The sequence below is a fragment of the Pteropus alecto genome, unplaced genomic scaffold (assembly GCF_000325575.1).
Source record: "Pteropus alecto unplaced genomic scaffold, ASM32557v1 scaffold74, whole genome shotgun sequence".
In the NCBI taxonomy this organism is placed as follows: Eukaryota; Metazoa; Chordata; class Mammalia; order Chiroptera; family Pteropodidae; genus Pteropus; species Pteropus alecto.
In genome coordinates, this window is record NW_006436291.1 from 4602842 (window position 1) to 4627329 (window position 24488).

Genomic DNA, 24488 nt, shown 5'->3' on the forward strand with positions numbered 1-24488 from the left:
CAAGGCTATTAATTGCCTACAACTTTTCCGATCTTTTTGCTACTCTGCTGCATGAATCCTGTGTTCCCTAACTGGATTTATTATCAATCCCTTCATGTACTTATACTAGTCTCTTAAAATCTGTCCCTTATTTTTTGGGATACTATCCATCATTCAAGATTCAGTTAAGATGCCACTGTTTCCGGGAAGTATTTCTTTCAAATCAAAACAGAAGTGATCGCAGCTTCTGTGATCACCCAGACTTCTGTGTGTTCTGCCTTTCTAACGCTTCACCCACCGTCTGCTACTTCTTTGCACAGTTATTTCCCATCAGATCATATATTCCTGAGTAGTAACCAAACTTCATTTTTTGTTTTACCCCCAACATTTATAATGGGGACAAGTGGCTCATAAATAGAACATGCTCGACAATTCATTATATAAGCTATTCACTTTATGCGATTACTACTGTGGCCTTTCCTAAAACTTCACATATATTGAGTAGATATTTGTGTAGTGAATAAATACCTCCACTGTATAGACACTTTCAAGTAATGACCATGGGTTCCTGGCATTAAATTAGAGTTCTATGGCTATAAATGTAGGTTTAGTCTACTTAAGACCTTCTCACAGATTACTTATAAAATTCTACTCCTGTAACATCTAGAATTCTATCACCAAATCAAATGTAAAAACACTCAAATTTCAGTTTATTCACAGCTACCTTCCTTGTCAAAAATACACTTTATTATTTAGGGGCCTTAAAAACGTCGGGAGGTACTCCCTACACCGATTTGCACTTGAGCGATCATGAACAAGGTCACACTGTATCTTACCTGTACAATTCCATTTACATGAAAACACATCACGAGCTCTGGTACGTTGCATATCAAGTTGTCCAACCAATAGTCAATTCCAGTTAGCACATTAATTGGTTTGTTGTTATCCCTAAAAATACACATTTCTAGTGTTATTTGGTTTAATTAAGATGTTCCAAAATGAATCACCTGAGACTTATTTCTCCATTTAACTATTCTAGCCTGCCCCCCCCTTGATGGAAAATGCCATCTCTGCTGGTTAGATATGCACAAGTAGCTCACCTGTTGTGTTCTAGTTAACATCTTTTCAAAAGCTTTGCTTGGATTTCTAAACTTAGGGTACCTGTAAGTTTTCAGTAAGAACAGAAAATACGGCATCAGGTGACTGTGAGCCTACTGCACGCTCCTCATACTGCCTGAGGTGAAGGACTGACCGCCAGGCAGGACAATGCCCCGGCCAGAGCTCACGCTGGCCAACGTGAACACACATGCTTGGAGCACTAGGAAAAATGCTCAGTGGGAAGCTGGGACAACGACCTCTGAACGAATTAAATAAACCCAAAGGCACTTTCACGAGTTGTAGATTCAGACCTGAGACCAGACCCGCGTGACAGGTCTCTGACTCCATCACCAAGGAGTACAATGAAACCCGAATGCCGGAGGCTCAGCGGTCACTGATGACAGCGCCTTCCTTAAGGGGCTATTTCACTTGGCGAGGGAAGGGGAGAAGTGAAAGAACCTAGAACAAGGTGATGATGCCCAAATAGGTAAGTGAAAGCAGATGGGACACTGCTTCCGAAGGATCAGGATTCTGGCTCACCTGAGACGTAAGCTGACTGCTGGATACCTGCCTCCTCCAAATATGGGCATGTTGGAGCCGACCAACATATGTATATCTTCAAATGTCCACAAAATATTCCGAACGAAATCATTTTTAAGACCCTTTGATTTAAAATGAAATAGGAAAGATTATCATAAAATAAACAAGAGACCCACAATTTACCCCCATGATCCACAGAAAGACTAGAAAAGAGAAAAGACAAAGGAGACAAAGTAAGATAAACTAACAGAGCTGTGAGATCACACAGATGTTCAGAAAGCGATTCTCAGGATCGAGCAGATTTCTTCCCTATGAATTCCAATTGAGATAGGTCTTTAAATAACGAAGTAGACTGGGGACCGGATGTCTCACCCTGGACATCCTGGAAAGCATACCTGACTGTTCTCCCCGTCATTGAATAAAGTAGTCAGGTTTTGTTCTTTGGGCGCTGAAGCCACATGCCCCACTATGTATGAGGGTTCAAGAGGCTCACTTCCCTGTGAAAAGTGCAAGGAGAAGGAGTGATTCTGCTGCCGGAATTTCTTAAAAATGGCCTACTGTTCAAGAGAATCACCTAAACATTCAAGGCAGACACTTCAATCTACTTTTGTGAACCAGGGCTAAGAAATATGTTAACTCTCATCCCTGGTAGCTTACTACAGCTCCTAACTATCACAGCTACTATAATAAGCTAATCACATTTAGATCTTACTGAGAAAAGATGTTAGCTTTTGATCAAAGTTTTCTATTTTTCTTTTTTTTAGGTGAAGCTGAATACCATTGCTCTTTTAACCTACCCCATCGCTAATGAATTAAAAAATTCCTAAGAAACTCCAGTCACATTTTTGAGACACCCGTCACAGTAACTGTCTTTAGTTTTGCATTTCCTAACGTGTTTCACTGAATACTGGTCCCTGGAATATCTGGTAGACAATTGCCAGAGTAAGCTTTGGAAAATGCTGCTTATTGTAGACTTGCTTTTGGAGAGCAACGATGCTTATTATCATAAAAACACTTCTAAGAAGGCTTGCAAAGGAGAAATCTATGTCGCCTCTATGCAACCCAATGTTCTCATAATCTAGAACACTTTCATTCTTAATACATTCTGCAGGATAGACTTTGGAAAAACACTTTTAGGAAGAGGAACCTTCAACAGCGGGTAAACTCAGTCCACCACTCGATTTTCCAACCATCAGGACAGCTGCCACTAAGAAACATTAGAGCTCAATGCCAGCGCCGCAACAGACCCGACACGGGCACGTGCTTGTGCGAGCACACTGCTTATTCCACGCACCCGCCTCACCGCTCGTCACCTCTCCCAAAAGGATCCTAACAGAACTTCAAACTTTTAAATTTTATTATTTGTTTATACAGACAAGTTATCAACTCCCAAAATTATATTTGCAGGTAGCTGCTTTAGTGAGAGCTGGGCTCTAGGTTACAATGTTTTCAATAAAGGTTTGGCCACACCGAAAACACCTATTTCACCTATTTAAACTCTATTATTGCTTAACACAGGTCTCCAACTGGTAGCATAGATTTGTGGAACAAGAATTCATGAGGTGACAGCTTGCCAACAAAAACAAATCTCTAAATGCTGAAATTTAGGTTGTACAATATGTTATACAAACATTCTGTAAGAGGGTATTTTTATGGCAGGCTAGCTCTGCTTAGAATATGCCATTGCTAAGACAATCTCACTGCTCAGAGGCCTTTCAAACGTGTGTGGACACATGGGTACAGTGGGTACCGCTGTAAGGACGGGCCTCTCAAGTCAGAAAGATCAGGGTTTGAACCCTAACTCAGGAGTCACCAACTGAGTGACCAAGGACAAATATCTACTCTATGAGCTTTGGTTGACTTATTCATAAAACGATACCATCAACACTTAATATATATGCAGTTCCAAAAATGAAGAAAATTTAGACGTACATACACACGGCATAAAGTTCACAGCATAAGAGGCATTAACTAGATGCCAGTTCACTTCCCCCACATGCAAGTAAGTCTACAGGCCCTTAAAAGCCTCCATGATCTTTCTTAGTGACCCCTACACAAGGTAAGGAAGGGATGGTACAGCTTGGGACAGGGGAAGCAGGTGGTACGAGACTAGTATTTCCACTCTGCGGTCTTTTTGTAATGTGTGGGTTTTGAAGTCAAGGAATATTAAATGAACCTCCTTTGGTGACGTTACATATAGGAAAGTGCATAAAACAAATAATACAATGTGATGACTACTTACAAAGCAAAGTACCCGTGTAACCATCACCTGAGTCATGACATGAGACCTTACTGGTACCCAGCGCCATGTCCCTCTTCAGTCACACAACATCCCCCCCTCCTGGTGGTTACCGCTATGTAATCTTGCATAGTAATTACTTCCTTCCTTTTCCTTATATTTTCCTAACTTGGAAAAAATTTAAATTCATTACATAGTTTAATGAGGTTTACCTATCTTAAAACCTACTAATACTAGAATCAAGTTAAATGCATTTGCCTCCTAGTAACTCTGTAATTTGTGAAGATAACAATTTAGATGAATAATGTTCAATATGTGAGAACACACAGCAATAGGAAAAACACTATTTACCAAATTAAAGATCTTATTTTTTATCTCCTTGGAGTCTGTCAATATATTTTCCTGAAAATAGACACGGACAATTTACATCTGTGAAATTATTTTTTTCTCTTTGATAGACACAAATAATGACAAAACCAAACAATCAGTAAGAAAAAACCAAGACTATAAGAGACAAAAGAGACATCTTCTATTCTCTCTCCCTTTCTTAACGCTTTATAACATTAATGCGGATTAAATCTCAGAAACTTCAGCCAGAAAAATCTTAAGAGCAATTTTAGGCCTAACAATCTGACTAACAGTTAAGGTAAGAAGATCAGGATTTGTTACAAATAGGTCTGTCAATCTCAATATTTGATAGGCATTTACTAAATACCTAAAGTTTAAAATATACTATATCGCTACATTATATAACTCTTATAACTTTAAAGAGATAAGCAGTATTGGTAAACATATTGGTGAGCTATTTTAAATAGTGGTAAATTTTTAAAAATATTTTGAATTATTTAAATTGAAAAACCTGATCTAGCCATTCGTAATATCTTATCAATTCTATCTTGAAAAAAAAAAAGGTTTTTTTTAACTGCTAGACATAAATCGGTAGAACACTTTTTTGCTCCTGTCCATCTATTTTAATTAACAAGATGGCTGGTTTTGCCCTCTGAAATGAGTTCACTGCGTTCCCATCTAAGCACTAACTAACCTGACTGGAAGCACTGGGATCTTCAGAAACGGAAGAAGGCATTTCGAAGGGGGCGGGCCACGAAGCCCCATCCGAATCATTTGTCTGACCTGAGCCGGATGGTTCCTGCTGTTCTGCAGCAGATGGAACGGGCTGAGCAGCTCCATCGCCATTGATACTGGCCAAATCAGAAATACAAAAGACCACGTTGTTACTAAAGTAACTTTATGTCATAGTTGACTTGTTTTTAAAAACTGGACTCTATAATCAAGCATAAATCTTATTTCAAAAAAAAAAAAAGAAATACAAGACACTGAAATGTTAACAATACCACAGTGGCAAGCCTTAAATTATTATTATTTCTGGCTTCAAATTAAAGTTTAGATCAGAACTTAATTTTTCCGCTTAAAATAAAAATAAACAAGTCACCAAGTACCTGTAATATAAAAACTTGGAAAGAATAGCCTTCTGATACCAATGCTCTTTGCTCTTTTTCTTCCTCTGCCACTTCTGATCAATAAGTCTTTGATAAAACTCTTTCAGCCACGTCCAATCACCAGTCTGAATAACATAAGAAATGGATAGATACAAAACAATGTTACCTATTACTCTTTAACAGGAATCACTATTTTTCGATCACTATTTTTCATAAACACGTACCAGAACCCTTGTGTTTCCTGACTCAATTCCTATTACCTCTTTAGGAAATGTCCCCGTCTTCCTCTTCTCCCTAAGCCAGCCTAGGGGAGGTGACCTTTCTCCGTGATATGTTCTTTAGTGCCTAAAATAAGCCCCACTATGCACATTGTTTAGAAATTACCCACACATGTGTTTATCACCCCAAAACTGTAAGCTGCTAGGGAGCAAGACTGTGTTTATTCACTGTCGCATGCTAGACCCTGCCCCGTGACTAATATATACATAAAAATCAAACTGAACTGTGGTCTTTCCAATGGGAAAAGCATTTACTTTAAATGTTAATTTAAATCACCCATACCTTATTGTCTTTTATCAAAGCATTGCAGGAATAGTAATTAAAGTGTAGCCTATGGGACCATGAACTATTTGCAAATAGTCCACAATAAGTAGAAATGGAGAGTAGGCCTTGAGACACTACAACATGATTATACTCTACAAAAGCATCATCAATGCATTGGGGAAAAATAGTCATTTATCAACACAGTTTGAGAAGCTCAGCTGTAAGAGAACCAATCAATTCTAATAACTATGTATATAACTTTTAACATTTAACAATTCTAATAATCAGGAATAACTTTTAACATATTTCACATTTCCTGGCAGCCTTGTTTCATGAGACTCTCTTTAATGGAGACATCAAAGTGTTTGTCAAAAATTCTAACTAGTTTCTTAAATTTCAGATTTTTCACAACTTTCTAAATTGGCTTCATCCTTTTCCTTGCAAGAATCCTGGCTGTTGGTACCAATAAGGTTCTTCCCCGTCCTCTCTCTATTTTGCCTTTATCACAGCTTTTTTATTTTCAGAAAAACTGATCATTTCTCGGGCGCTGAGGTATTCAACTATGTTCCCACTTTGGCCTTTCTGAGAAACAAACCCATATTTCTAGTGCCCCTAAGTTGTTAAAATAATGCTTTTCTCGTTGTTTTCCACAGAGAGCGTTACCTGAGATGACCTCATGAAGAGCTCCTGGATGTCCAGCTCGTCCAGCAAGAGGGTCCTCCCCACGCGGTGCACGGCCATGCTCACATGGGACTTGCTATAGGGGATCTTCAGGAGCTTTTTTATGTTCTTAAAAACATTAGGAAGAAAAACAGTTTAGAAAGACTTTTTGAATGTGATTCGGAATCTTTCAAATTTTAACTTCATTCAATTTTAAAACATAATAAATTTTACTTCCCTACAGTTATATAAACTGTACTTTACACAAAGAGCTAATACAAACACATGGAAGGCAGAGCTTTGAAAGCTAAATCATCTACACTTTACGAGTCATACTATGTTAGTGTAAATGACGGTCAAAGACTTAGTTTTACGAGACAGAATGTCCTAAAGTTAAGTGTGTGTACATCGCACTGTTGCACTGACCTAGGCTTTTAGCATATCCGATAAAATTAACCAACTAAGAAGCAACAGATTTTGCTAGAAGCATCATTTCTAATTCTTAACTGATAATATACTAAATTACCCCATTTGAATCACTTTAACTGCTATTTTTAAAACACAACCATCAATATTAGTATTATTATCACTGCCAGTTTTAGAGATTGCTTCTTCCTCTCTAAAGAAAGGAGATGTGGTAAAGAGTGTTACTTTAGTAACAAAAAAGGTATTTGATAATCAGACACTTGTACACTTGTATCTTACTTCATCAGTAGTTTTTCAAGGCTATGGAACAGAGCGTGTGATTTGCCCAGCACAAACATCCCATTCCACTCTCCCGTGAGGACACTTACTTCAGAGTCAGAGACAACATCCACATCGTTTCCCACGGAATCAATGAAGTCATATGCCATACCGAAGCTAACAGGGAACGAAGGCCACAAGGTCATGCTCAACAATGCAGGCAGAGTTTACTACAGAACACTGTATTTCACTGCTTCTAGGATATACATTTTCTACATTCTGACATCTCTGAACTCAGTATGCCTATCGCCATTGTAGTTGGCCAGTTTTTCCTTCTCAGTGGTATATAAAATAATGGTGTTAAAATCAATAGTATCTTAGACTTGATAAAATACAGTAATAATTACTAGAAGCAATTAATAGGAAATATCTAGAATAAAGACAATGAACAATTATTTTCATTTTTGTGATTAAAAAAACACAAAAATCTCCAAGAGAGAACAGTTCATTTTAGTGAAAGTTCATTTTAGTGGGAAGGTAAGAAAATAAATTACCAGGATTCTAGTCTCTGGGACTGTGTTCCTAGCAATATACAATACAACTCTTTTAAAACACATATGAAAAACGTGCACCTGACCCCAAAAGTCAGTCAGAATGAGAAAAATTGTGCCAGGTACCACGTGAGGCATATCTATAATCTACAAGCCTGGAAAGCAGCTGATGTCGCCATCTTTTTTTTTAGGTAATAATTAGCAGAGAGCCAGAATACTTATCTAGGACTGCCTCACTTCAAAGCAGGTGCTAACAATTTAACAAGTGGTCTAGACAAGTTATTTAACCTTTCTAAGCTTCAGTTTTTTGATGTGAAAATTAGTGAACAGTACATAACTCAAAAGGTGGTTTTGAGAATTAAATGACATAAACATACAAAGTACTCAGCACAATATGTGTACACTCAATATACTTATTTAAATCACCTCGTAACATTTGTGTTGACATGTAATTTATTAAGCCATTCTTCTGAAAGAAGATATATAGACTATTTCCAACTTTTTTCTAGTATAAATATTGCTACAAACAAATATTTTGCAAATATAACTTTTACCTTGAGGCATTAGGATAATTTCCAAACTACTAGCTCATAAGATATTAACGTATTTATGGTTCTAGCTATATATTATGTGAAAATATATTAATATCATAAGATATTAACGTATTTATGGTTCTAGCTATATATTATGTGCATGAAAATATTTTAGGTTCAATCACTGGAAAAAAGAGAACCCCACACAGTAAATGATCTAGAAGAAAATGGGTATTCACACGTTATTCTCTATAAGACCACAGGCCACTCTCTCAACTTTAAATAGCACCAGCAGAATTTCTAGCAATCGTCAAAGTCAGGGTATGTCATCCAACATGCTGGATTTCTACATCAGGTTTTTTCAGACCATATAATCCACTACCATTTAATGAAAACTGCACAGGACGAATTAGGCAGTGTTAAGAGTTTTTTTTCTTGTGTGTCACCCTGATTCTACCTATTCACATCTTCAAAAGGTAAGTAAATTTGCTAAAAATAAAGCAGTTGACTGAATTTTAGTGGTTAAAATTCAGTTTTGTTAATAACATGATGCAGACTTCAGAGAAGCATATGTAACTGATACCTTCATATTGTAATATAATATTATTAGCCGGGGGAAAATAGAACTTCGAAAATCAAATATGACCTTTTCCTAGAGAGCGAACGTATCAAGTTGACGCACATTACAAATAAAACTGAAAAGCAAGTATCAGAGTTCACTGTGGGTAGGGAGGTTTGAGGGACAAGTAAAAATACCATCAATTGATATCCACCTTGAAAATGGCTTGCTTTTCTTACTATTGCCAAGAATGGTAGTTCCTGCTGGCCCTAGTTTGGCACTCTCTCGTAACCAGTTGGCAGGTGGGAGTTTCAAGTCAGTTTTCTCTTCAAGGCGTGCAAACGCTGTTCGAGGAGGGGCAGAAGAATATTTCACCACAGCTGTGCTCTTCACTTCATTGCCTCCAAGAAATAAAGCTGATCCCTAATGAACACATTGAATGAAACTTTAATGACCACCACTAGGAATAAAAAACCCCATCTTTATAAAAAGAAAGAAACACTATATCAGGCTTCATAAGAATGCATGTTACTAACAGTACTTAATAAATGTGAACATAAACTGTCACATTTAGTTGTTCTTCACATAGTTTCAAAGGAAAACCATGAGTCGAGGAGTTATGGTTATCAGCTGGGTTATCTCATTGAAAGTAGAGAAGCAGAAACCAGGAAGAGTCGACAGTTGTCATGTTAACGTTAAAACACAAAATTTGATAAAACCTCTGTTCGGTATTAGACATTATTTTAACGTCAATAACATACATCTTTTAAAAAGTAGTTTGTGGTGAGATGCCTGGGGCTTTTTTTTTAAACAAACGTTTAGTAATTGATGAGTCAGTGCGTTACACAAATTCTCTGAAGCTCTAACTTCATAGCTGGGCACTGGGGGAGCCTCACAGACCTCGGTTAAGCAAGCTCGGTGTCTGAGTTCACGATTCTCCCCTTCCTACCCGCCGTCCCTGGCGAACACTTTGCACCCTTCAAGTATTAGCTCAGTCCCATCTCGGTGAGCTGACGCCCTCTCTCTTACACAACTGTTTCACATTTGGAACCACATATTTACACGTACGCTCTTTTGGAGCAGAGACTGTGTCTACCTTACCAGTCTTGCAAGAAAATACCTGAATACCTGGCGACAGGCACACAGACGTCCGCTTGTTTCGGGAGGCTGCCGGGAAGGCGTGCAGAAGGCTCCAAAAGCCGCCGGGAACCGTGACAACCCTCCCCTGCGGAACCGACCTGCAGCTCCGAAGCCTTGCAGGTCCCGCCCCGCGGCCGACTCACCTGTGCAGGTTCCTCGGACTCTCCCTGGGACAGGAGGCTAAGACTTCCTCGAGCAGCGGCCCCGGCCGGTGGAGCCTCGGCCCCGGCCTCCTTGGAGTCCCCCATCACCTCGGTCCAGGGGAGGCGGGGCGAATCAAGACCCGAGGAGCCGCGACAGGAACCCGGACCCAGAGACCCAGCCGCACAGAAAATAAAGCGCCACAGATGCCCCACGCACCGCACTTCCGGCCCCTGACAGGAAGAACGCGTGGTGGCGCGTTCAAATCTCGCGAGCTTTGTGCCAGAAGCCCGGCCACGCCTCCCCCGGTGGAAGCCACCTTCGCGGCGGGGTCGGAGCTGTAGTGCGCCTGCGCCTGTCAGAGCCGCTTCGGGAAACCACTTCTCGCGGTATCTGACTCCCAGGCTCCTCCCCTTGCAAGCTGCTCGTCTTTGTTGCCAAACAGTTCTCGGCACTTGGGATCAGGCGACAGTTGGTGTCGCCGAGGTGGGCGGTTAAATGTCACCAGCGGCTCCCGTTATATAAAGTAGTGAAGTCTTGGCACTCCGCTCCTTTGTAAACCAGTGGCTCCTCGGTTTACAGGCGGGCTCACAGCCCTAGGAAGGGAAGCCGTGCCCAGGTGAGGGGCAGTCCCGACTCGCGCCCGCGGCGACTGGGGCGTCCTGCCTTCGCATCACAATACTTGCGTGGTCCACGGTCCCGCGTGCAGGAGCAGCGGGGCTCCGTGGGGAAAGCTGCGCCGAGATGCGCGGATGAAGCCCTCCGCCTTCACTGAAAGGACGGGTTTCAGAGGCGATGACACTCCAGCAGGGTTGCTTCGTGACTCGGAGCACCTTCTGAGGGCCCGCTATATTTGTCAGGCTAAAGGGAACTGGCAAAGGGAATTCCGGGTGGTCCAGGGGCTTCTCGGGCGTTACTATGCCTAGAACACACCTGGTGATCTAGTTAACGGGCAGATTCTGATTCAATAGGTCTGGGATGAGCCTGAGATTCTTGCATTTCTAAGAGACTCCCAGGAGAGGGGATGCCAGTGCTTTGAGGAGCACGGACGTACAGGAATAGCCAGGGCCGGTTTAAAACTTGGAAGGTGCTCAGCTCCCTGATCTTCGGACTCTTTGCACTCAAGAGCGTATCAACCGTGCAGCCATATCCTTCATAAAAATTTGCTTTGTTTGGCGATAAAATATTGCAAATTCTTTGATAAATTGTCTTTCAGTCATTTGGCTATCTCAATTTGTGATTTACATTACGTTCTGATAACTCACTAGGTGGACAGTCAGAAATCCTTGTGAGTGAGCAAGCTCAACTTACAAATTATTTTCAAATGTCACAACATTTTAATTATATTGAACAAGACATTTGATATAATAGCACATTTTGTAGACACTTAAACATGCATTGATTTTGATATTTTGTTTGTATTTTGCAGTCAATTCTATTTTTTACAGGTAATACATTATAGTAAAAAATTGAACACATATCTAACAGGAGGATGGTTACGTCTGTGTTTGGTACATAATACCATTAACTTGTGTAATTATTAACTCGTTTTTCAAGATAATCGAGAACATTTAAATCGTACGTGATATGTTGAATGATACATTTTTATAAAGCAAATGTGCAATAGAGCCTAATTTTTAAAGCATGTCTATTGCTGTGTTTATGTCCATAAAAACATCTGAGTGGTAAGATGAAGTGAGTCAAACTCTATTCTTTAAAGTTTTATTTCCCTCCTTTTTCTTCCTGATTGTGCGATACAGGCACACCTCGTTTTATTGTGCTTCACTTTATTGTGCTTCACAGGCGTTGCGGTTTTTTTTACAAACTCAAGGCAAATCACTCCACCAGCAGAAAGATTACAACTCGCTTTGTGGTGGTCTAGAACCAAACCCGCGATATCTCCGAGGTATGCCCATATTCCATAATAAAATATGCTTAATCTTTTAAGCGTATAATTTAGCTTCTTCTAATCTTTAAAGTCTGTTGTTTTATTGTATAATTCTTTGTAAGAAGGCATTTCCTGAGCTAGCAGTCATTCTTTCTTCAGGACTCAAGTACTTTGCTGGCTTCTTGAGAAGTAAGTGCTGAACCTTGTTGATGATGCTTAGTGAGAACGTGTGCTGGAAACAGCCCGAGAAAAGGCAGAGAAGAATGAAACAGAAAGAGCCAGGAACTCAGCACAGAACAGGAGAGGTCAGGAGTGGGAGGATCCGGCCTCAGAAGGGGAGGTCATGTTGGGGGTACCTGGGACTCCCAGGAACTACTTGTGGAGGGAAACCTGAGGAGGGGCTGGCTTTCCTGGGGCCACTCACGGGGCAGGAGGAGAGATTTGGGTGGTAAGGCAGAGTGGTCGCTGAGGGCAGGAGAAACGGGTACATCTGAGTTACGTAAAGTTTATACATTCTTCTAGCTCTGCGTGCTTATTTTTTTATTTTCCCTATTCAAAACCTTTTATATGCTGAGTTTTTTTTTTTTTTTAAGTTATCATTGTTTCTAATGTATGTGATTGAAATATTATTTGGAAAAACAGGTCATTACTTCTAGAATTTCACATTTTAAGGTGCTTATTTATGCTCATTTTTATATTGTATCAGTGTATGCCTTTCCCCTCCTTCCTTGTCTCCCAGCCCGTCTCAGGATGTGCATCATCTTTGGCCTGTTCTGCCCTGTAGGTGCGGTTACCCTGGTTCTTGTCACCAATCAGTGCTCTCGCCTGTTTACCTGCCTCCCCAGTGCCTGATGCTCTCACCACTTGTGAGATGTTTTTGAGTAAAGAAACTGCTAATAGTTTCCTGCTTATAGTTTTCTGCTTATAGAACAAGTTGTTCCATAAGTCTAAGTTTGCTGGTGTTTTTTCTCTGCCTAGAACACCTTTCCCTTCCTCACCTGGCTTAATCCTCAAAAGGGATCGCAGGTACCATCTCTGATAGTCTCACCTGCCACCTTCCCCGCCTTACCCCATAGGGTCTCTTTCTTTGTTCCCAGAGCTTGTATGGCTTTATCCTGCACTTGTCACTTTATAGAAAACTATCTGTTTGTATCTGCCTCCCTTGCTGACCGTGAGCTTCTTAGGTTTCACGTGACCATCTCCGTTTTGCCAACACCAGCACAGCACACTGTTTTAGCGCTTAGGCAATGCAGGTAAAATGACTAGTGCCAACAGGCTTTTTAAAATGCTTATCGACCTGTTTGAGACATGAAAACAATGTTGGCTCCAAAGTATTATTTGAATCTGCAGAATCAAAGCTAAAAATGTCTAACGAAGTATCTCCAGAATATCACAATGGCAACGTCTTTACTTATTAAAGTTAGTATTACACAGTTCATTTCATTCTAAAACAATTTCTAGGTTAGATTTTCTCTGATTACAAACATCCTCCCAGCATGCATGATGATTTCAGAGAAATCCCAGTCAATTATAAATTCAGTTAGTTATAACACACAGTGTTTTTCAAAGCAAAATTGGAAATCTTTTCAGAAACTTTGACAGTAAAACAATTATATGGAAGGCAGGGCCCTCGGAGTTCCTCAGCAGCCTTGCGTGCAGAGGGGGACCATGCAGGGAACTCTTGGATTGTTGCTCGTGCCCTTCAGTTTGTCAGAGTCCCCTTCCATGACCTAGTTTCTCACACCTGCCCAGCCTCACTCGTTTGCTCTGCCTGCTGGACTTCAAACGCCCTGAGTTTCTGACTCCTGGGCCTGGGCCTTTAGAGCTGGATGTGAGATTTGAGATTACCTGAGTCAGTCCCATTCCTCTTTAGATGAGAGCAATGCAGTCCGGACAGGAGACTAGAACTGATTTATTGAACCTCATACAAAGCCAGTTACTAGCAAAGGCAAGACTAGGACACGGTTTTCGGGCAGTACCCCCGGGTAGCTTTCTAAAAAGCTAAATTGCAGACACAGGCCAGTGCAACTTCAACCTGTTTCAGAATCACTTGAGAAACTTAAGTGAGGAGATCCTCCAGCCACCCCAAGATTCTAAATCAGTATTTCTGGGGTAATGTCAAGGAGTAGACATTTTTAGTGAGACGCTAGTGTCTGACCATCTTTGTAGAACAAACCTTAGGACAATCTCCTGGGGTACAGGAAGAACTATACCTTCATTTTTTTTTTTTTTTTAATCTGAAAAGTAAGGACAAAGTAAGCCTAGCTAATACGAATGTACACATTGATACAGTGCCTTTCCTTTGGCCATGGTCAGCTGGTGTATTGGTCAGATGAGATTGGGTCATGTGGTCAGAACAAATAATCCTCAAAGGTCAGCGATTTACAACTAGGGTTGCCCAGGCAAACTACAGGACACTCAGTTACATTTGAATTTTAGATAAACCATGAAAAAAATTCAGGATAAAAGTATCCCAAATATTTAGTATAAGTATGTCCCATGCAACACTTGGGCATACATACCTTTACTAGTCCGTGTCATCTTTACTCCAGGGCCTAGGCGGACGAAGCAAGCTTGATCATTGCCAGTTGAAGTGGTGGATCAAGGAAGAGATTGGTGAACTGTAGATGCTAAAAGTTCTGATCAGAATTGACAGACATCACGGCCACACTTTTTTTTTTTTTTTTTGCTAAAACGTGACACATGGCCAAGCTTAGCTTAAGTTTGACAGGGAAGACTAATGTTTCCCCCAAGAGGGGCACTGGGTATCTGGGGACCATAATGGAATCTGCCACAGCATATGGTGGCTTGGATGGGCTATTGGATGCCATCCACACGGCCTTTCGGAGATCATTTTCAGAGTTTTGTAGTAAGATGAGCAGTGACCTTGAAAATCTCATGTACCACACAGAGATCACAGAACATCTTGTGACAAAACATTTTAAAGAGTTGTCAAGTCTACGGCCATGCCACCCTGAACAAGCCCGATCCTGTCTGATCTCAGAAGCTAAGCAGGGTCGGGCCTGGTTTATACTTGGATGGGAGACTACCTAGGAAGACCAGGTGCTGTAGGTGTAAAAAATAAAAAAATAAGGGATTGTAAGCTGACAAAGTCCTTGCAATCTGTGAGGTCAACCAAGGGTTGCCTTGCCTAAAAAAAAAATAAGAGTTGTCAAGCTTAAAAATTAGTTATTATTTTTTCTCTTACAAAAAGTGTCCACATTTTCTCATCTTTTCTGTGATAAGTAGTCATTATTAGGATGCTACTTAGAGAGTTTCACAAAAATAAAGACTTTATTCCTTTAAGATAAAGATGCTGTTTTAATAGCGAGTGGGAAAATCATTAGTTTTCAAAAAGAATCTTACCCTATGGAGAGAGCATTTTTGAAAATAGATATTTGGAAATCTTTCCAACGTTATATAATTTTGTGGCTAAAAATGATGTGTATCGCTCATTTAAAAAAGTCATATCTGTACGCTTTACTTAAAAACTGAAATTTCTAAACCCCTTTAAAAGTATTCCAAATGGAGAGTTTGCATTTTAAATATACTGGGGAGTTCTAAGGAGGTCAGTGGTGCAGATCTAGCTTATCTAAGGCGGGAGTGCTAATGGCACAGAGACGCAGACGTCACAGGTCACACCCCGACTGAAGCCACATGCTCCTCTCAGCCACACTTTCAGGGCTTTGCAAAAGCCCTCTACCCACATCTTAATTGTTCTCTTTGATCCGCTTGTTGGCCTATTCAGAATGCCCAGACTGATCTCTTTGTCAGCCGCCAACTGATTTGTTTACCCCAAAAAAGTGTCTGCAAGATTCGCAGTTCCCAGGCTGCCAGCAGGGTTTTTCCTCTCTCCTCTCTCTTATACATCCTGTTTTTAATTTTGTTCTGTGACAACGGTCTGTTGATCTTTCTTCTTCATGTACAAGTAAACAAATTGCATGCAAAGCGACTAGCTAAATATCTAAATTATTCCTTGACACCACTTTATTGGTTTATAAGAAAGACTGATGGACTTCAAAGAAGATGGAAATTTAACTCAACAAATTTCAGTTAAAACTTTTGCATAATTTGTAGATACAATTGAAATGAGCATGGTGAACTCTAGTGGCCATATGAGTCTTATTAATTTACTTATTTTTGAAAATGTTTTAAGCAATGACAGCCATTAAAACCAAGTTTTAAAATAAACTGAACTTAAATGGACATGTCAAATTATTATATCACAAAGTTTTCAAACAAGAGTCTCAAAAATAAAAGAAACTTATTCAACCACTTTACTCTCTTTTTAAAAGATTAGCAAGAACAAAAGTAGTTCGCAGTCAAAATAAAAATATAAATATCGATTGCTTTAGACTTAAAATTTTTCTACCTTTGTACTTTTATGTTAATATATTATTGCTAGTAGATCATTTATAAATAAATCAATATGCACATATTGGGGCTACATGTTCAGAAATTTTTTTACCTAATGTATGTGATAAAAAAAAGTTTACGGACCGCTCCTTTTAGAAAGACTATTTTAGACACACTGTGGTACCAAAAACCAAATGCTAGCTACGGCTTAAGTCAAGAACAATTATCATGTTAATGATCTATATTTTCCTTTACACTTTGACAAGAGTAGAAAAATTTTCGAGTATAAGAATGCAGACCTCGATGTGTGGTGTAATAGCAAGACGCTTGTTACAACCACATGATGCCTTATTTAATTAGTAGGCGATAATTAATTGCTGTTCTGTAGACTAACATTCAAGCAAAGTATATGAAACTATTTGGAAATGATTTTGGCGCCATTTGAAGGAGTTTTTTCTTGATACTCGATGAGCGCAAATTCTTTTGGAAGCTATTAGTGTTGACTTTCAGAGCACAATGCTAGTGATTGACGGGGCAGGTCATCTGTGCTAAGGATTACTTTCACAGCAGAGCATTCTTAGGGTTTTTGCGAGTTTTAGCCTCCAGAGCTGATCATTACCCTATGTGAATCCTAGGAACAGTCACAAATGTCTGCTATTCAGGCACCTCGTTGGTGGCTGGAGCCCAAGCATTATTTATGCTGTGCAGGCACCTTAGGCTCAGACTGACAAGACAGGATTTCTCAAATGAACCTTCAAGTCAGTGCCACAGTCAGACACTGCTTGTGGCTTCCCTCTGCCTTCTAGTTAAGGGCTTGGCCTTTGTAGACCCTAATGAATCATTCAGCATTTAGGCATTTACGAGGAGTCTTCCACTGGAGAGAACAAAAGGAACGCGTCACTTAGTGCAGAAGCGTCAAGCATCACAGCTACTGCCTGGACCTCTTTACTAAACGTTTCTGTAACATCTGTCTTCCTCGTGGGCATTGAAGGGCTATATTTTACTTTCTCCATGTAATGCAGTCACAAGGCTCCCAGTCATGGAATCCATGCATGCGAGCGTTGGGCAGAATGCTAACTACTAGGTGAACCATGGGTATTATTCACATATGACAAATTTTCACATTTATTTACATTTTTCTCTCTAAGAAATGGAGCCAGAATCCACAGTTGTCACTATCCATCTGCACACTTCTGTTTACTCTCCAGAAGGCAAGACTATTGCATTTTAAAAGTGTCTGGACTTTTGTTCCATCTTATCACAAATGACTTGAGAAGTCTGACCTGAGTGTAAGTGCCAGTCAAAGCTTGCTTCCTCGAGAGCTTTGAGATTCTGGTACAAAAGGCATTTCATGAGCATGAAGTGGAAAGGCGGCATTTATATTCATTTGCTGCTTTGGCATTTCTCTCTGGAATCTTCCTCTTGTCTGTCAACATTGCGCCAAAGGACTGGCCTCATCTCCATTACAAATATCCTTCGAATGGTCTGGAGTAGGAAATAGATCCCACAGGAGTGGGAGGAGAAACCTCAGCTCTTCCGTGGGAGGGTCTTAGGCTTGTTTATCCCTAAAACTGGCTGGACACAATCAGTGTGACATTAGGAACTGTTTTGGAAAAAGAAACTCGAGTATGGAATCAATACGGTGCTTTGTGCATCTTGGCCACCGTGAATACTTATCATCCGATCGCAGTGACACAAGAGAACCACAGCTGTAGGGAGGACCCTCTCAGGTCATTTAGAACAGAGCTTGCTGACAGAGGGTGGCCTGCACTGGCCTCCGCTGCCCCAGGAAGGCTTCCAGGTGGGGAGCTCTCCACCAGGACGGCAGACGTTTTTGTGTAGGGGGCCCCACTTGGTGTGATTTAAGAAATATCAAAAACTTCCAGTACCAAAGATCTCAGTGTGTGCCATATGACACAGTGGGTGAGGGCCAACTGGATTAGTTTAAGGAGAGCCCAGCTCTGAGGGGCTCCCATTCCCATTTAGGAATGTTCTAGAACGTGGGGCATTCCCCAAAAGGCAGAGCCTGATTGGCATTACGTGGGTCAAAGGTCTGAATGTGTGGGGCCACTCAAATGAATGGGGGGGTATAGATGCAGGGGGAAGGTGTCTGGAGGGCAGGAAGGAGGGCGACCCGTCCCTCAGGCTGCTCTCTGGGGCCTCCGCTGAGTCTGCACATCGGCTGCCGCGCCTCCCCCTTGCCTCCTTCAAATCTTTTCATCACAAACATTTCAAATACATACCTAAGGAGAGACAAATAAACCCGCATGTGACCAGCACCATCATCCACCCTGAGCAATTATCAGCAACCTCCGGTTTATTTCCACCTACTCTCCTTCATATTATTATTGAAATGAGCTCATCCTCAACCATTGTTAATTCAATCCCCTCTGTTGCATTTTTCTGGCTGTTTTCTTCCGTCAATCACTGTCTGAAGTCAGTCTGCTGGGTTGGCTACGAAAAGACACGTTTCTCACGAGAGCCCTAAGCGGCTCTGAGAGAAATGTTTGGACTGACCACACAGGGCATGCTCAGTTCAGTTCCATGCAACAGACACTGAGTCCTCGGCCACAGTGCAGAGCTGAAGAAGATACCAGCGGAACAGGGCCCCTGACCTCAGGAGCCTATGACCCGGTTCTGGAGCGAGGACAAGGCAGTAGCAAGCACGCAGTAATAAATGGCAGAACGTGACCACCGAGCCCAGTGTGGTGGTTCCAAGGCCGATAACAGGCAGGACTGGGCAAGGGTGGGGGGAGGTCGGGAAGGGCCTGGGAGCCTGAGCTGGGTGGGGAGGGGCTGGGAGTGGAAGTGGGCGTGGCTGCGGTGGAGGGGGACAGGAGAGTCTACCAGTTGTCTGGAACAGCTGGTCCAAGGGGCTCAGCGGGAGACGTGGGGACAGGGAGCGCAGTGGGTCTCTTGAAGGGACTCTCCAGTTCTTCTGAGGTGAAAAACTCGACAATTCTTATTCCTGAGTAGGGCAAAACAAAACTGGGTTTCTAGAAGCATGGCCGTGAAAAACAAACTCCAGATCCCAATTAGGAAGCCGAAGGGCATCAGGATGGGCTGGCTGGAAATTAGGCGGCAGGGCTGACAAAAGAAAACTCGAGTAGCCGCTTAAAATAAAATGGGCCCTGGGTCTACTAGCCAGGTGACACTTAAAAAAATAAAAACCCCTATAAACGAAGCTTGTCTGTGACTCTGCACTACATAAAATGTGAATTAAGCTGTAATCCTTTTCTACCAGTTCTGAGGAGATGGATTTTTTAACTCTGCCAGTGAAATAAATACATGGACCGAAAATTTCTAGCATTGCTTCCCTATGAGGGATAACAAGGAGGTGGTGAGCTTTGACAAAATGCCCACATTTGATAAATGAAACAGAATATAACGATGCAAACATGCAAGAAAATGGATTGTCTCACTACTGAAGGAACATAATTTTTAGTATTTTGGTGTCACATGATTTTGGAACATGTTTTCAGTACTGAATGACTTCCGCCTTAATCCCGCCCCACTCCCTCAAACATTCATTGTGCTCACTGATGAGTTGTGACAATCACTTATGTCTCTGTTGACTTTAAGAGTCGATTCTCCTTTGAAATCAGATTTCAGAAGGTGTGCAGGGGAATCATTTTGATATTAAATGAAAAGATAAAGTTTATTCTCAAATATGCTCCGTGCCTGTATTTTTGTTTTATCTTGTTTCGTTTTGTTTTGTAAGACCTGGGGAAGACTATAAATGGGGGTCTACACAGCATGTGTCTAAATATCTAAAGTTACACGTCAAGCTAACGAATTATTAAATAAAACATGTTCTGTCCTCCTTCCTTGACACAGACACCTTCATCACAACCCCTGGAAACTATTAAATAATATGTTCTGTCCTCCTACCTTGCTCATGGGTGCCCCTCGGCCACCCCTTGGGCATAGGGGTATGTATACCAGGTCCTCTGGGGATGTGCTGGGTGCCAGGAACGCAAAGGTGAGTGAAAGCAGTCTAATGGGGGCATGCAGAAAATTTCAAATAGGTACCCCCAAAATATAAACTTGCAAGTGTGAATTGACCCAATCAGGAAAGTTAGGGAGGAGGAAACTAGGCTGAAAAACGGGAGAGAAGAGAATTCTGGCACAGGCAGAATCGCAGGCGAAGTCCTGGACGCGGTGACGAGCATGGCCAGGACGAGGCTCTGGGAGATGGCGGTGTGGCTGGGGCTGGAGAGGCAGGTGGGCACCACACCAACAGAGGCCTTCACAGCCTTGTTAAGAAATTTCTTTATCATCAGTGAAAGGCTTTGAGCAAGGAGTCACATGATCAGAACAAATGAGGCTACGCTAGGCTTTCGAATTAGTCCAGGCCAAATGGGATGGTCCTTCCGACCGACGGGTGGTGGTAGTGCGTGAGGCGGGGAGAGGCAGACAGGCTCCAAGGAGATTTAGAAAGCAAAGTGGCCCGGACCTTGGGGATGGATCGGGTCAGGCGTGCGTGGGAAGTAGGTAGCCGGACTACCTGGTTAAACGAATGGGACGGATGAGATGCACACACTGTGAAGATGAGGTTGGAGGGGTAGGTAGGTCATGAGTCGGCTGTGGGATGTAAGGGATGAGGTACCTTTGGGACATCCAAGAGGGCAGCTCGCTGGTCAGGAGGATACACCACCTGAGCTGCGGAAAGAGGTCAGGCTACAGGTTTATGTGTGAGAGCCACCTCCGCAGAGGCGGTGAGCGAGAGTCATGGGCGCGGTGCCCGGGAAAAGATGCCTACTGACCTGGTGGAAGTTAAACAGCCCAAGCTCTCCAACACCGTGAGCCCCCAAAGAATGAAATCACACGAGCAGGGAGCTAACATGAGAACGAGACACCTTCCGGCAACCTTGCACACGACATTTGTCACTGCAAACAGGCTTGTCATGCACAAAGCACCTGTGACGACAAAGAGGATTATGGATGAGTTGGTCACCATCACACGGGGGCTTTTGGGCTTGTGAGTTTAAATTAGGTTCTTGTTACTTGCACACAATTTTGCAGTGTGTATTTGTAAATGTATCTTGCTGGCATATTTTATGCTTCAGTTAATTTAGTTGACATCTAATTTAGTTGACATATAAAAATAAAATCAATTTTCAGACAAAATACCCATAAAATAAGTGAAATGCTATAATAGGTTTCAAGAAATTAAAATGTAATACATTTAGGCTTCTATTCTAAAGCAATTTCATCTAGAATAGTAGATATTGCAGATGTAATTTTTTTTCTGAATCTGTCAATTACACAATAATAAATGTTGCTACTATATATCCAGAAATTTATTGCTCGGAGTGGTTTGTCATGAAAAATGAAAATTTTTGTTCTGGGTTTCCTTTAAAATATCAGAGCTTAAATATGGACACTTCGTGTTCTGATGTCCAGCTGTAATTAAGCCATGACAATGGTTATTACTTTGGATATAAACACTATCAAATTTTCATTGGGTGAGTTCCTTTTTAATTAATGTTGAGTTATGTTCTGTTTATTATCCTGTTTGCTTATGTTTCCTGTCATTTTCCAGTTGTCTGCTTGAATTTTGTTTTTTAATAGTGAGTTAGCAACTGATAATGTGTATTGATTTCAGTTTTGCTTCTAATTTACATTTTTATCTCTTTGGTTGATGTATTTAGCTTAATCATTTTATTTTTATAAGCAGTTGTACAATTTGTTAATTTAGCTAGATGATTAAATTTGGCTTCTAAAGAGAGTCTGTTTTAGAAAATGATCCCTGAAGTAAATTAGCATTTGGCATTTCCAACATGTCAAAGGCACTGGTCTCTTAAAGATAACTAGACATCTAATTCCAAATTCTTAAAAGCAGTTTCATAATTTTGAAAGCTCGACGATCTAGAGCTACATATTCCAGTAGGTGGTGCAAATTGACTCCATTTCAAATGGACATGTAATTTAAAATTGTGATGTAACTATTTTCCCTGTAAAAATAATATGTCAACATGTTTTCTCAACTGCAAAATTATTTTCCTCTCTTTCTAAAGGAAGCTCAGTTTACTCTCTCGGTGCTCTTTTTTCTAATATTTTATTCCGTAGGTACTGTTATGGGGATCATCATTTATAGGAGAGGTGAGAGGGAAAATTAGAGGGGCTACAAAACTGGGGAGACCTGTTAAAAATTATGAATACAAAGAAAAGTTATTTGTTTCTGTGCTTCAATTTTGTAATAAAATGAGCATAATGTCAGCGCCAGCATTATCCCAATGGTTTGTATGCCCACGTGTTGAACCGAATGCCGCGTTTCAACTTTCATAAAAATTGGGGGCATTTCACTCTTAGGAAGCTGATAACCTCACGCCGTCATGCATGTGCGCGCACACGCACACGGATATTCACTGCGGCGTATTTTTAAGATTAATTTTACTTGGTTCACAGTAACACATGAGCATGAGAGGCAGGGAGGATGATTACAGGCAGGGGCTTGAGCTGGAGCCCTCCAGCCTCCCTTCTGCAAAATGCAGAGCAGTACAGGTGCTTACCTCATGCCGATGTGAGGATCGAATGACGGTATACAGAAAGTATTTTGGGCGTGCCTGGCACACGGTAAGCACTGTATAAATGTCAACTCTATACTTTTATATGAAAAATAGTGCAAAAGGGATTATAATGAAAAGCAGCGGTCCGGCCACATCCGTCCCATTTCCCCGTCGCTTCCTAGGGCGAGCACTCACGGCTCTTGGCTGTTTCGCCCTGTTGGTTACCATCATAATTTTAAATATTATTCATATCCAGATATTTCTTTTTAAGCATTTCATCTATTTTTCAGTGTACACATCAGCGGCACTAGGCACATCCACATATGCAACCATCACCACGATCTGTCTCCAGAGCTTTTTCACTTTCCCAGACAGACGCTCTCGTCCATCAGAAACAACTCCCCTCCCCCAGCCCATGGCAACCTCTATTTTATTTTCTGTCTCTATGAATTCGCCTATTCTAGGGATCTCATATAAGTGGATCACAATATTTGTCCTTTGCAACTAGCTTACCTCACTTAGCACAATGTCTTCAAGGTTCATTCATGTTCTCTCACGTTTCAGAATTTCATTTCTTTTTTAAGGCTGAATAATATTCCATTGTACGTATATGCCACATATTGTTTATTTGTTCATCCTGCTACGGACATTTGGGTTGTTTCCACCTTTTGGCTATTGCGAGTAATGCCACTGTGGACATTGATGTACAAATACGTCAGTCCTGAGCCTCTGCTTTCAATTGTTTGGGGGCAGTTCTTTCTTGATTTGTTAGTTTATCTTTTGATTTCCAGACATGGTAAGTCAGACAGGTGAAGATTTAATTATAACCAACTTCCTACCTTTCTACATACACACTCCTCATCCTCCCCGCGGCATAGTTTTGGCTACATTAAAAACAAACAAACAGTGTTTTCTTCATTTTAACTTTACAAATATTGTAAACTGCCGAGCCAGACATACTCTATTCCCTTGTCCTTTTGTGAAATATTTGTCATCTTTGTCTGGAGTTAACAATGGCATCAGTTTTACATTCGGCAGGTTTTTTATGTGTCATTACATTTTCCTTAAAACTTTGCTACATGTTTATCAAATTCCATTTGAACATGTGCAAGGATTCTTTCTGTTTTGTTTTAATTTTTCCTATTTTTCCTTTTTCCTTGCTGCCCCAGTCTAAAATAAGTGTCCCCTTGTATCCCTGTATCCAGTGGCTTCCCTATTCCATCATTCTGAGACTCCCTTTTTTTCTTCTGGTGTTTCTTGCACTCATCTTTCTTGTTTGAAGCATGTCTTTCACTAGTTTCCTGAGAAAAAAGTACATGGGGCATAAAAATGTTGAGTTCTTGTGCGTGTTCATATATTTTTACTACCCCCATTATTTGGGTAGATAGTTTGGCTGGACGTAGAAATCTGGATGTACCTGACACCCCCTGTCAGGAGTTGGGGGCAGGCCAGGCAGAGTCAAGCAACCTCTAAAGAAAAGTGGATGAGGAGCTTTAGTCATATCTAGCGAGGGGCTCTGCTCTGAGCAGGCCTCCAGCTGCTTCTCTGGTTAAACCCTCCCAGGTCTCCAGTTCCAGCCCCAATTTCAGTCCCATCTCTAGCACCCTC

General features: G+C 41.2%; 1 protein-coding gene, 1 long non-coding RNA gene and 1 pseudogene across 3 annotated transcripts in view; 2 read left to right on the forward strand and 1 right to left on the reverse strand.

Moving 5' to 3' along the window:
• Positions 1–10527, reverse strand: part of EDRF1 (erythroid differentiation regulatory factor 1) — a 35090-nt gene extending 24563 nt beyond the window's left edge. The window contains exons 1-9 of one of the 2 annotated variants that reach the window (XM_025047526.1): positions 10127–10373; positions 9058–9266; positions 7311–7377; positions 6520–6645; positions 5314–5438; positions 4899–5055; positions 2013–2114; positions 1618–1739; positions 816–927 (exon numbers count right to left, since the gene is read on the reverse strand). In XM_025047526.1, coding sequence (XP_024903294.1) covers positions 816–927; positions 1618–1739; positions 2013–2114; positions 4899–5055; positions 5314–5438; positions 6520–6645; positions 7311–7377; positions 9058–9266; positions 10127–10231 — 1125 coding nt within the window. In that variant the 5' untranslated portion in view covers positions 10232–10373. Of the gene's footprint in view, positions 1–815; positions 928–1617; positions 1740–2012; positions 2115–4898; positions 5056–5313; positions 5439–6519; positions 6646–7310; positions 7378–9057; positions 9267–10126 lie in introns of both variants that reach the window. The other variant, XM_006912863.3, reaches the window with a different exon arrangement.
• A 22-nt stretch (positions 10528–10549) lies between these two features.
• On the forward strand, positions 10550–12581 carry LOC112480490. The gene is made up of 3 exons (XR_003046605.1): positions 10550–10743; positions 11928–12030; positions 12172–12581. It is a non-coding gene; the product is annotated as an uncharacterized LOC112480490 (long non-coding RNA).
• A 2387-nt stretch (positions 12582–14968) lies between these two features.
• LOC112480508 lies at positions 14969–15087 on the forward strand (annotated as a pseudogene).
• The last annotated feature ends 9401 nt before the right edge of the window (positions 15088–24488 follow it).